Source organism: Squalius cephalus, assembly GCF_949319135.1.
Source record: "Squalius cephalus genome assembly, chromosome: 7".
NCBI lineage: Eukaryota > Metazoa > Chordata > Actinopteri > Cypriniformes > Leuciscidae > Squalius > Squalius cephalus.
In genome coordinates, this window is record NC_137128.1 from 44022227 (window position 1) to 44035265 (window position 13039).

The 13039-nt window shown below is 38.3% G+C and overlaps 1 protein-coding gene and 1 long non-coding RNA gene across 3 annotated transcripts in view; both read right to left on the bottom strand.

Annotated features, from left to right (window-relative positions):
* Positions 1-13039, bottom strand: part of LOC307161906 — a 642191-nt gene that overhangs the window by 523392 nt on the left and 105760 nt on the right. The window lies entirely within an intron of this gene.
* twsg1a (twisted gastrulation BMP signaling modulator 1a) overlaps positions 1933-13039 on the bottom strand; it is a 14630-nt gene continuing 3523 nt past the window's right edge. The window contains exons 3-6 of one of the 2 annotated variants that reach the window (XM_079875497.1): positions 8716-8815; positions 5559-5807; positions 3104-3214; positions 1933-2952 (exon numbers count right to left, since the gene is read on the bottom strand). In XM_079875497.1, coding sequence (XP_079731623.1) covers positions 2939-2952; positions 3104-3214; positions 5559-5807; positions 8716-8815 — 474 coding nt within the window. In that variant the 3' untranslated portion in view covers positions 1933-2938. Of the gene's footprint in view, positions 3215-5558; positions 5808-8715; positions 8816-13039 lie in introns of both variants that reach the window. The other variant, XM_079875496.1, reaches the window with a different exon arrangement.

Here is a 13039-nt window from a genome sequence, read left to right on the forward strand (position 1 = left end):
GAGCAAGAGCCAATGCTTGTGTGTACGCGTACGGACGACGGAACGCGTTTGGGAAAATACACACAGCGCGAGCCTTTGCGTGACTCGATGCAAAAACAATCAGGACAAAAGAAAACATTCTTCAAACAATATCAATTTACCTGAAAAGTAAAAATTCCATAGGACAGGCCACTTTAGTTTTTTTAGATAATGTATTTTAAATATACATTTTTTGTGAATTTTTGTTGTTTTTTACACTTATTTTAGACATGAACATCATTACAATATTTATTTAATTATTTAACAGCATTTTAATGGTAAAAAAAAAAAAGATATATATTATTGCACAACATAAAATACATACGCTAAAAGTGACACCTAGTGGACATTATTTTCACCCATTATAAAAAGATTCCTCAGCAACCAACTGTTCTAATATATTGTACTAATTTATATCTAATCATATACCGAGATTATACAGTTATAATAACTTATAATGCATATTATTATAATAATATTAGGAACGTTATGAATATTATAGATCTGTGTAATGCCATTACAACCCTGCAGATGGTGACAAAGCATTTACAATCATTGAGAATTACGTAATTCAACACTGAAACACAACATGAGCTCATGCAAATATGTGATCTCCTTCTGGTTTTTGGTTCTCGAAAAAGAAATTCAAATAGGCTATATATCAAGACTATTTTACATTCGCATAAGAAGAAAGCAGTTAAAACAGTTTCTATATGTGAGTTAATATATTTTCATAATGTTTACATATGTATTATTGCAGTTCAGACTGTACATTGGCAGTAAAAAAAAAAACATTTTTTTGAAAGAGAAAAAATATTTCACGACGAGATGTCTAAGGCAATGAAGTATAAGGCCTCAATTCGATCATCTATGAAATTAAAAATCATGTGTGAACATGAACATTAAATATATCAAACAGGAATAACTTTATTCAGTTCAGGGTTATTATAGTTAACTAAAACCATAAAAAAAAAGCTTTACGTTACTTGCAATAAAATAAACGTTAACTGAAATAAAATGTATCGTTTAACTTGAAGTACTAAAGTTACTAAAACTAAAACTGAAATTAAAATTCATAAGAACCATATGGACATTTAAAAAAAAAAAAAAGAACACAAAAAAAAAGAACAAAAGTTACTTAGACTTTAACTGAAATGAAAATGGAAAATATAAAAAGAAAACCTCAAAATAAAAACTAGAATAACCCTACTATAAAATAACAGTGATTTTCAGTTTTAGGTGTATATGACAAAAAAAAGAGAAGAAGCAGTTTTAAAACAAGAAAAGTAAAAAAATTGAAACTAAGAAACTCTTTGAGGTCAATACACAATCATGCAAACACACACACACACACACACACACACACCTGTCAGCTGCGCTGTGAATGAGGTCTGACTGATGTTGACTACATCTGGCTGTCATCATGAATTTATGCCAAGTTACATTCGGAGTTTGGCAGAGAGAGAGAGAGAGAGAGAGAGAGAGAGAGAGAGAGAGAGAGAGAGAGAGAGAGAGAGAGAGAGAGAGAGAGAGAGCTGAGTCGTGGGCGTTTGCACGACTAACCAGACAATAAAAGAGACTGTGCAGTTCCCTAAACCAGGGTTTGCTTGTTTTATATCTTTTACATGTCATGGACCTCGAAATATGATCATCCTTATGTGAGTGACCCCATCCTAAAAATTAAAAACACCCTTATAAACCCACTTTTATAAACACATAAATCTTTAAATAGTTTCTATTAAGTTACATTATATATTAATTATCTCTATATTTTTTTCCCACTATAGTAATGTACTGTTAAATGTATTATTTAATTTTAATCTCATTTTTATTTATATTCGAATATTTATTAGAATTTTTTATTTGTTTCAATCTATTTAATAGATTAATAACAAACTAATACTTATTCAGCGTAACATATTCATGTTGAATGCATTCTCAGTTTGTATTAACAATAACTGTTGAAAATGGTAAATGGGTAGTTGACAACAGCAATGTGACATTGCATTTAAAAACAGATTTTTTAATGTTTTTATTATTAAGCATGTTTATGAGCTCTTAATTGAGAGACGTCATGGAACATTTTTAAAAATTAATTTGTCACAATGCAAGACTATTTTTAAAAAGAACATATTTAAATATTATAAAAACAGAAAAATTGCAATGGTTTTTAAAAAAATTATTAAAAGCGGATACAGCATCTAAAATACACACTTTTCCTTTTACATTCATATAAATGTGGTAATACAATAAGGCTGTATAAGTTTACATTACTTAACTACATTAGTTAACATGAACTAGCAATGAACAATTCTTATAAATATTCTTATAATTTTTTTTAATATTAGTTACTAAAACATTTAAGGTCAAATCTTGTATTCTTAACATTAGTTAATGTACTGTGAAAGATTTTTATTAACTTATTAACATTAACAAAGGTTAATAAATGTAGTAAAAATATATTTTTCATTGTTAGTTCATGTTAGTTAATAATAAAGTTAACAAATGAGACCAATCTAAACTGTGATTGTTAAATAAAATAGGTAATGTCCATGTTATCTGTCAACTTTAAACATGCATTTTGTAAAAAAAAAAAAAAAAATTCACTCAAACTTACAGTATTGGAGACACAAATACAATTAAATATCTTTTTCATTTCAAATCATCAAATCAAATGTTGTGCAACTCAAATCACCAGACAACAGTAAAATAGCAGATCAGTAAATGACAGGAGACTAAAACATCACTTAATTTGAAAATCAAACTCAACAGTTTCTTTGGTTTTTAATAGTCAAACCAGAAATATGAATATGAAATGAGAACTATATACAGATGGAATATGATCTGAATGAGAAACGACTCCAACATGCTGCTGTAATAATAATAATAATAAGAAACCCCCTTTTGGCCCATTTGAAGTTTAAGAAACACAATCTGTAAACAAGAACAGAAAACATCAGAAGTGTTTTACACAATAAAACACAAGTTAAAGTGTGGAGTGAGTCTTTGTTCAGTTCTCAGAGGCAGTTCATGCATTTGACGGTTTTACTGCCATAGTCCAGACATTCAGGCCCGATGCACTCACAGCAGGCGTTATGAAACCAGCGGTACTTTGATCCGCCCATCGCCTCGCAGTACATCTTACACTGACGGATGGACAGACACTCATCAAAGTAGACCACCGTACACAAGGCATCTGAGGAATGAGACCAGAGCGAGAGGTCACACGTGCAAACCAGACACGAGAGGAGAACAGATGAGGAGAGGAGAGGAGAGGAGAGGAGAACAGATGAGGAGAGGAAAGGAGAGGAGAGGAGAGGAGAGGAGAGGAGAGGAGAGGAGAGGAGAGGAGAGGAGAGGAGGAGAGACAAGGAGAGGAGAGGAGAGGAGAGGAGAACAGATGAGGAGAGGAGAGGAGAGGAGAACAGATGAGGAGAGGAGAGGAGGAGAGGAGAGGAGAGGAGGAGAGACAAGGAGAGGAGAGGAGAGGAAAGGAGAGGAGAGAAGAGGAGAGGAGAGGAGAGGAGAGGAGGAGAGGAGAACAGATGAGGAGAGGAGGAGAGGAGAACAGATGAGGAGAGGAGAGGAGAGGAGAGGAGAACAGATGAGGAGAGGAGAGGGGACGAGGAGAGGAGAGGAGGAGAAACGAGGAGAGGAGAGGAGAACAGATGAGGAGAGGAGAGGAGAGGAGGAGAGGAGAGGAGAGGAGAGGAGAGGAGAGGAGAGGAGAGGAGAGGAGAGGAGAGGAGAGGAGGAGAGACAAGGAGAGGAGAGGAGAGGAGAGGAGAGGAGAGGAGAGGAAAGGAGAGGAGAGGAGAGGAGAGGAGAGGAGGAGAGGAGAGGAGAGGAGAGGAGAGGAGAGGAGAGAAGAGGAGGAGAGACGAGGAGAGACGAGGAGAGGAGAACAGATGAGGAGAGGAGAGGAGAGGAGAGGAGAGGAGAGGAGAGGAGAGGAGAGGAGGAGAGGAGAGGAGAGGAGAAGAGAGGAGAGGAGAGGAGAGGAGGAGAGGAGAACAGATGAGGAGAGGAGAGGAGAGGAGAGGAGAGGAGAGGAGAGGAGAGGAGAACAGATGAGGAGAGGAGAGGGGACGAGGAGAGGAGAGGAGAACAGATGAGGAGAGGAGAGGAAAACAGATGAGAGGAGAGGAGAACAGATGAGGAGAGATGAGGAAAACAGATGAGAGGAGAGGAGAACAGATGAGAGGAGAGGAGAACAGATGAGGAGAGGAGGAGAGGAGACAAGAGGAGGAGAGGAGAATAGATGAGGAGAGGAGAGGATGAGACGAGTAGAGACGAGATGAGGAGAGGAGAAGAGAGATGAGGAGAAGAGAGGAGAGGAGAGAAGAGGAGAGGAGACAAGAGGAGGAGAGGAGAATAGATGAGGAGAGGAGAGGATGAGACGAGTAGAGACGAGATGAGGAGAGAAGAGGAGAGATGAGGAGAAGAGAGGAGAGGAGATGAGGAGAACAGATGAGGAGAGGAGAGATGAGGAGAGGAGAGGAGAGGAGAGGAGAGGAGAAGAGAGGAGAGGAGAAAAGAGGAGAGATGAGGAGAGGAGAGGAGAGGAGAGGAGAGGAGAGGAGAGGAGAGGAGAGGAGAGGAGAGGAGAGGAAAGGAGAGGAGAGATGAGGAGAGGAGAGGAGAAGAGAGGAGATGAGGGGAACAGATGAGGAGAGGAGAGAGGAGAGATGAGGAGAGGAGGAGAGGAGAGAAGAGGAGAGATGAGAAGAGAAGAGATGAGGAGAGGAGAGATAAGGAGAGGAGGAGAGGAGAGAAGAGGAGAGATGAGTTGAAGAGAGGAGAGGAGATGAGGAGAACAGATGAGGAGAGGAGAGGAGACGAGGTGAGGTGAGGAGGAGAGGAGAACAGATGAGGAGAGAGGAGGAGAAGAGGAGACGAGAGGAGGAAAGGAGATGAGAGGAGAAGAGGGGAGGTGAGGAGAGGAGATGAGAGGAGAAGAGGAGAGAAGAGGAGAGGAGATGAGAGGAGATAAGATGAGAGGAGGAGAGAGGAGGAGAGGCGAGGAGAGGAGAGGAGAGGAGAGGAGAGGAGAGGAGAGGAGAGGAGAGGAGAGGAGGAAAGGAGATGAGAGGAGGAGAGGAGAACAGAGGAGAGGAGAGAGGAGGAGAGGAGAGGAGAGGGGAGGAAAGGGGAGGAGGAGAGGAGAGGAAAGGGGAGGAGGAGAGGAGAGGAGAGGAGAGGAGAGGAGAGGAGAGGAGAGGAGAGGAAAGGGGAGGAGGAGAGGAGAGGAGAGGAGAGGAAAGGGGAGGAGGAGAGGAGAGGAGAGGAGAGGAGAGGAGAGGAGAGGAAAGGGGAGGAGGAGAGGAGAGGAGAGGAGAGGAAAGGGGAGGAGGAGAGGAGAGGAAAGGGGAGGAGGAGAGGAGAGGAAAGGGGAGGAGGAGAGGAGAGGAGAGGAGAGGAGAGGAAAGGGGAGGAGGAGAGGAGAGGAGGAGAGAGGAGAGGAGGAGAGACGAGACGAGGAGAGGAGATAAAATCAGTGTTTTAACATCTTTTCCTAGATATTTTGAGCCAGTACCCACCATCATGGACCCTGCTGCTGCTGGGCAGTGAGATGTTGTGAGTCTGGCTGTCGAGTGTCGCCAGGAAAGATACAAGACTCTCGTGATGGGAAAGTTCCCCAGAAACGGGAAACGACACGACCTTCCAGTTAATGGGCTCGTCGACTTCGGTCAGAGCGCGGAACAGCGACGGGATTGGTTGATACAGCTCTTCTACGGTGCTCTTGGAGGTGGCAGGACTGTCGTTGTAATTCCTTGGGTTACACATTCCTGTCGGCCAGAAGAAATGGAGGTACGTCATGATTGAAAAGCCCCGAAAAAGTCAATGACAAGCTGTACAAGCAAACCTGACCACAACTGAAGAATTTAAAGACTTCAAAACACGACTGTCAACAGCAGCTCCCCGTTGAGAGATAAACTGTTGGTAAAGATGGTAATCAGATAATGGATGAAGGTTTTAATAAGGAGCAGAACGCGGCGGAGACCTTGTGTTTCAGATTAGCTGCCAGGACAGCTGCTTCTGATTACCAGATCCATGGCATGTTCTGGCCTTCAGGAACAACACACACTTTTCTTCTCATCTAATAAACGAGTGTTTGGAACCGAACAATCTGATGCATGTTCTACTTTTGGGAAATGAACGCACCGTGTCCCGTTTTAAACAAAGGAATGATTATAATGCAGCTTTTTCATTATGTTTTTGATACTGTTGACAAAAAATAAAAAAATGTGTGTGTGGTTTGCAATGATTGAAACAGTTTATCGATGTAACACACAACGTGCTTTGCTTTCCCAAACCTCTCTACTTTATAAACTGCCCGTTGGGAACGATATATTTTAAACTTCTGTTCTCTCATCGGCTTTTAATCAGCAATGCCTCCTCCGAACTGATGTGTGTTTAAAGCCGTAACACAGAGATGAGAGTATCTGGATCATCTCACTCCACACTTTATACCGCTGTCAGAGGAGTGTATACTCGCCCTCCTGTCATCTACAAACTAGTCCTAATATTTACAAGGGCTTCACTGGACTGGGAATGAGCCAAACCTGTTCACACAACCTGAGCCTCTTTAGTTTACAGTCTCGGATCAGCTCCATATAATCCTAAGATTATCTTCTTATAATAATCCTTAGATTTTTTATTTTATTTTACTTGATTGTATTTTTATATCAATCAAAATTAAACTGAATTATAAATAAATATAAAAAATAATGCATATATAAATGAACCAATTGTGGAATATATTTGGTCAATTTTATATGCATTATTTATTTTATCATTTCAATTTTGATTGATTTAAAGTAATCTAAATTAATAAAATAAAATAATAGTTTTAAATGTTCTTGTAGATAGATTTTTATTTGTCCTCAAGAGGAAATTTGTTTCCACTGAAGATCCGTACATAACACAAACACACATAACATGTTAAATTAACAACATATCATAAAACCATAAAAAAAAAAAAATTAAAAAACAATGAGAGAGCATACGTGATGCAACAATGGCCGATTTCTTATGCATTTAGAGCTCGTATAGATACAGGAACAAAACTCTTACTATACCTGGCCTTTCTACACATCGGTAACCTATACCTACGGCCAGAAGGCAGGGGGATCAAATATTGTACATCAGGGGTCGGCAACTGGCGGCCCGCGGGCCAAAACTGGCCCGCCAGTAATATTTTCTGGCCCGCCGGATTATTTTGGAAGTCCTAAATGCTGTACAAAACTCTTCCACTACTTGAGAAAAGCCGTAGCCGCGCGGCGATTTCCCCGCCGCATACTGTGTGAAATGCCCATATAGGGAAACATGCGGCGCGGGATTACATTTTAAAGTAGAACTGTGCGTTCACAGCGGACGCGAATAGCACGTCAAATTCGCGCCTGCCGCGTCTAGTTATACGCTTGACCACTTTGTGTGCATTCGCGCGTCAAAAGACGGTAGCGGTCAGAACTCTGGTGTAGCCTACTTTGGACGGAGCCAGCGGTCTGACTGACAATAGCCCACTCCCGACATCTTTTGACAGCGTATCCGCACTTAATTCTGACCATCTGTACACCTCTGAGGAGCTGTTTGGAAACCATTGTCAGTCAACAACATTCTTTTTTTGCAAGGATGTTTGAAATAGTTCGGCAGAAAATAGCCTACTTCATTTGTAGGGCAATATGATTTTCGTTTGTTGCTTAGAAATTTGAGTGATAGACTTTGTCCTATTTAATTTATGTTATTTATATTTCAAAAAAAAATTCTGTGGCATTTTTTTTTCTCTGCTGACAGTAGGCTACACTGTTAAAATAGCCTAATATTTATGCTGACAGTAGCCTACAATGTTAAAATAGCCTAATATTTATATTGACACGAACACAATTTTTGTATAGCATTTATAATTATTATAGGCAACTTAATCTCCTTCTTTCCGTTAGAGACATTTGAATGTGAGATTCTGGAAACGAGATTTAAATTTTGCGGACCCGTCAGGTCGGGAAATAAAGCGGGTGAACAGAGTGTATTTTAAGCGGTTGCTGAATAGAACCTTGTGGGAGCGGGACGGGAAAAAAACAGTCCCGCGCATACCTCCTTAAACCTTAGGTGTGTATGTGTGTGTCCCGAATAAATAATAATAATAAAAAAGGAATAAAGTTTAAAAGTCGGACTGTAAGCGAATGAGGCATATTGCTATTCACACCTAAAATGGCTGTAATCTGTTACCACAATAGTACTTGATCTGTTTAAAATGATTTCCTTGATATATGCAGGTGTTAAATTCAAAATTAAAATTTGTCTAATCCAGTAATTCATTTTTTCTATTTTTGATCTGAGCACAATCAGAAAATCAGAAAACCTGTCATTATTCGTTTTTTCATTTTAGTTCAGGAAATAAATAATGGAAAAACAAGTAGTTTTTCATCTTTTTTTTTTTTTTTTTTTTGGTTTTAATTTGAAAAAAACGATTGAACGAATGATCCATGGACGGTGACGGACCCATCATATTCCGCGATCATAGGCCTATATAAGAGTATTTAATTTGTATCCATAGGCCTACTCTGTGTAGCTGGCCCGCCATCTACTGGCTAAAAAAAATATTGGCCCTCGGCCAAAGTTACTTGCCGACCCCTGTTGTACATGGACCAGTTGTGAGATTTGTGAGTTGTGATTGGGTATTGATTTGAAACTCACCTACACAGTCACAGCACTCCTCCCAGAGAGAGCTCAAACACAGCATACACTCTTTACAGCACGAACAGTTCCCCTCCGTCGGCCGGCACTGACAAAGACCCTGTACACACACACACACACAAAATATACATTATGAAAGGTAAACATACAAGGGGAAAAAATGACATGACGTTGAGGAAGTCTGGCTTACATAAACATGATCACCAAACACATGTGCTTTAGAGACCTGTGAGTCTTGACGGAAACATCAAGATCTTTCAGCTGTAACAGTTAAAAGCAAACCACCCAAAGAGACAAAGCATACGCAAACATGAGAAATAACACCAGGCTGAAAAGAAACTGAGCTGCAAACTGTTCCACGCTGGAAAAAAACCCGTCAAATGCCCCAGCGGAGAGGGGAAAAAGAGTGACCGAAACCTGGGACACATTTAGAGTTATAATTACAGAGAAAACAGCAGCCAGCTGAATGAAGGAGAACACAGACACACACATTTGGCTCTCTGCGTTTCGTGTTTTGCCAGCAGTTGCGAGGAAGAGGTCAACTTCCAGATGTGTGTGTGTGTGTGTGTGTGTGTGTGCCATTAAACAGAAAGAAAGTTACAAAAGAAAAAACTACAGAAAACCCAATACCTGAAAACACACGTGGCCCAGATACTTCCAAAAGAAACAAGCCCAGACAATTCCCGATCCCTGCCCAGTCCTCTTTAGTTGGGGGAATTGCGTGTGTGATTTTCATGCATTCCTTAAAAGAATGATCGAGCCAAACAGCATAAAAGCCATAAAAGCTCTGTTTACTTCAGTTCGAGACACTGAAGCACAACCTGTACGAACACAGCCTCACTAAACTCATGCTGTACCTGGAACCGATCCACAGATTCCTTTGAGGAGGAGATGATTCTGCCCAGCTGGGAAATGAAGGAACAGTCACCAGCTTCCCATGACTATAATGCCTGATAACGTGTGCAAGATTCAATAAAGTAACTGGTCAATTGGGATCCAACTAATATCAGTTATCAAAGCTAATGTACGAAGAGCCAGTCACTTAACAAATAAAATGTATTTATTTAATGAATGAATAAATACTTTCTTATATATATATATGAAGAATTCAGATGCAAAAGCCTTTAAGTGCCATCTGAAATTTTCTTCTAAAATGAGTCTTTTTATCAAGCTCATATATTTAAGTTCAGTCATTTCACTTTAATGACAATTAATAGGTCATTTTAATTTCCATTAAAGTGGAATAAGTGAACTTAAATATACAAGCTTGATAAAAATGATCATTCTAGAAGAAAATTTCAGATGGCACTTAGAGGCTTTTGCATCTGAAGTCTTCATATATATATATATGAAGATATAAAGATATGAAGATATAAAGATATGAAGATATAAAGAAAATATGAAGATTTACGGGGAAAAAAAAGAAGAAAAAATCCATATAAATTAGTATCAGTATTGGTATCAGTGACCCTGGCCTTCATTCATAGTGCTTAGTAAAAAGATGTCATTAAACACATATTTAAAATAAACTTTATGTTGTTTCTACATTATTTTGGAGATTCAAATATTACAGCATAAAAATATATTAAAAACTTCAGCTGCTATTTTAGGTGTGATTGATCGTGATTAATTACAGATTTTTTAGTTCTCATATAGTTCTCACTGTTCATTTATTAGGCTGGCAGTTATAAAGTAATATTATTACATAAATAAATACATAAATGCCTACATTCTTGGTAAAGTATGCACAATGGAATTCATTGGACTGTGAACACCTGCGGTTCTCTTCCTCTTCAGTCCTCAACCGGCTGACATTCACTCCTCCTCTCTTCCCTGGCTCTCCAGGAGGAAAAACATCTCTATAATTAAACGACTCGTTTGTATGCTGTATGCCGTTATTTTTTTCAGTGGAACACAAAAAGAGAACTTATGAAGAATCTTCATGCAGCTTTTTCCTCACAAACAGCTTAAAAAGCTTATTTTGTGTTCAGCAGGGAAAAAAACAGCATGCAAGTTTGGAACAACATGAGCAACAACAAAATCTTTGTTAAAGGCACAGTGTGTAAGTTTCACCACTAGAGGTCTCTTATTCAAAACGTAGCTTGATGACACCGTAAATGAGCATGGAATCATAGGAGTTGTCATCTTCATCTCAACAGCCGATGGAAAGAAACGTTAACGTTACTGTGGTGTGAAGCAGGGCGGGGCCGAGAGCCGCGGGAGCGGAGCGAGGACACTGGAGCGAATGCTAATGAGAGACGCCTGCGCGACACACATGTTTTTTTTTGTAAACAGTGCAACAGCGCCTGCGCACTTTTTCAGCGGTGCTGGTTTCGGAAGTATTTCTTCCATCCATTTTTCCCATAGGGATTTAAAAAAAGTCTTTTTACATTTTAAGTTTATATCAAAATATGCATTGAAATATTTAAATATTTGGTGTGTACGGAGATTCATTATTCGCAGTGCTTCATTGGAGTGGGCGGAGCTAAAGAGCTATTTTGGCACATGTTGCTTTTTTCAACTCTCTGATTGGTGGATTTTTCTGTACAGCATCATGGGTAATGTAGTTTTTCGGTTACACTTTATTTTAAGGTGTCATTGTTACAGTGTAATTATATATTTAAGTACTGAGTAATATTAATTAACTACATGCACTTACTATAGGGTTAGGGTTAGGATTAGGATTTGGTTGAGGGTTAGTTGCATATATATAATTAGGCATAATTTACTGTTATTACTATGGTAAGTGCATGTAACATATGTAACAAGGACACTGTAAAGTAAAGTGTTACCAGTTTTTCACCAGAGATTCCGCTGTTAAACACGATTATTTAAAAATAAGCTGAAATAACTATCGATTAACAACCTCACAGTCTTTAAAGGTTTATAAGTTATAGTTCAAAATCAATTTCCCTATGGAGAAATTGAATGGCGTTTATACTTCCGGAACTTTCTAATACAGTTTTAAATTGTAAAATTTACAGGTAGTTACATTTTTTACTGTATTTTTTATCCTGGCAACCACAGCTGCCAGTTCTGTTTGTTACAGTGAGCTGTTATTTTCTCTCGAGCTGCGAGTGAGGTCCCGGGGAAGGGCCGTTCAGACAGGGGAAAGTGTGTGTGTGCTTGTGAAAGTGCTCTGAGCGGACGGGACGTGTGCTGCCTTGCCCCACAAAGCACTCATGTGTGACTAAAACAACCTCAGCTGCCCCACCTAGAGACACACAACTGACAGCCGACAGCTTACAGCAACTAAACACACAAATATACACAGAAACTTCTGAACCACCAGGCAACAGCCAGTCAAACACCCATGACACCCTACAACCAGCTAAACTTTCTAAAACACATTAGCAACTATACGGGTCACACACGCAACCACCCAGCAATGCAACCAATGAAAAACACCCTGGAAATGTCCTAAGCAACTTGGACCGGGTGATGAATCCATATTGATATGTATCTGGAAACAATCCACAATATCTATAATAAACTGTAGCCTACATCTAAATATCAGGCATATGAAATTATGACAAATACATTGTTATTGTATAGTAAAATGTACTTCTCAAAGTTATAATAATAATAATAATAATAATACAATAAATTGTATTATTATTATCATTATAAGGAATATAACAATGATATTGGTTATGTTTTAATTTATAAAGAAAACAAATGTTTGACAAAAACATTTTATTTGACAAAGCATAAAATAATATAAAATGCAATGTTTTGCTGTAGATTAATTGTTTTAATAACATTTTAAATTTTTTCTTAATATTTTATGAAATAATTTCATTCGATTTTTAAAGATTTGTCAAATTCGATGATTATGATATTATGAAAACATGATTTAACATTTTAATTAAATCATAAAACAGAGAATCCAGAAAAATAAAATGAAAACTCATAATTTGTAGGGGGTAGAATTATTTATACACTATTATAGTATTTGACATTTTAATTAATATTTTTTTAAATGTTTATTTTAATTTTAGTTTGAGTTTTAGTCATTTTGTTATGTGCTTTTCTCATTTTTATTAGTTGGTTTTATGTAAAAAAAAAAAAAAAAAATTCTAATCAGCTTTAAGTTTATTACGTTTCTCATTTAATATTTACATTATATTTTATATCAGCTTTATTACAGTTAACAACAATTATTTTAATAGTTTTAGTTGTCAATACCAACACTGCATTCATTCCTGAAGCCTCGCAAACATGTGGAATGCATTTGCTTTCCCATTAATGACATGAAATACAGATAAATATCAATATTGAATAATATGGGGGAAACGGCCCTACAGTCTCTCGTCCATCAGCC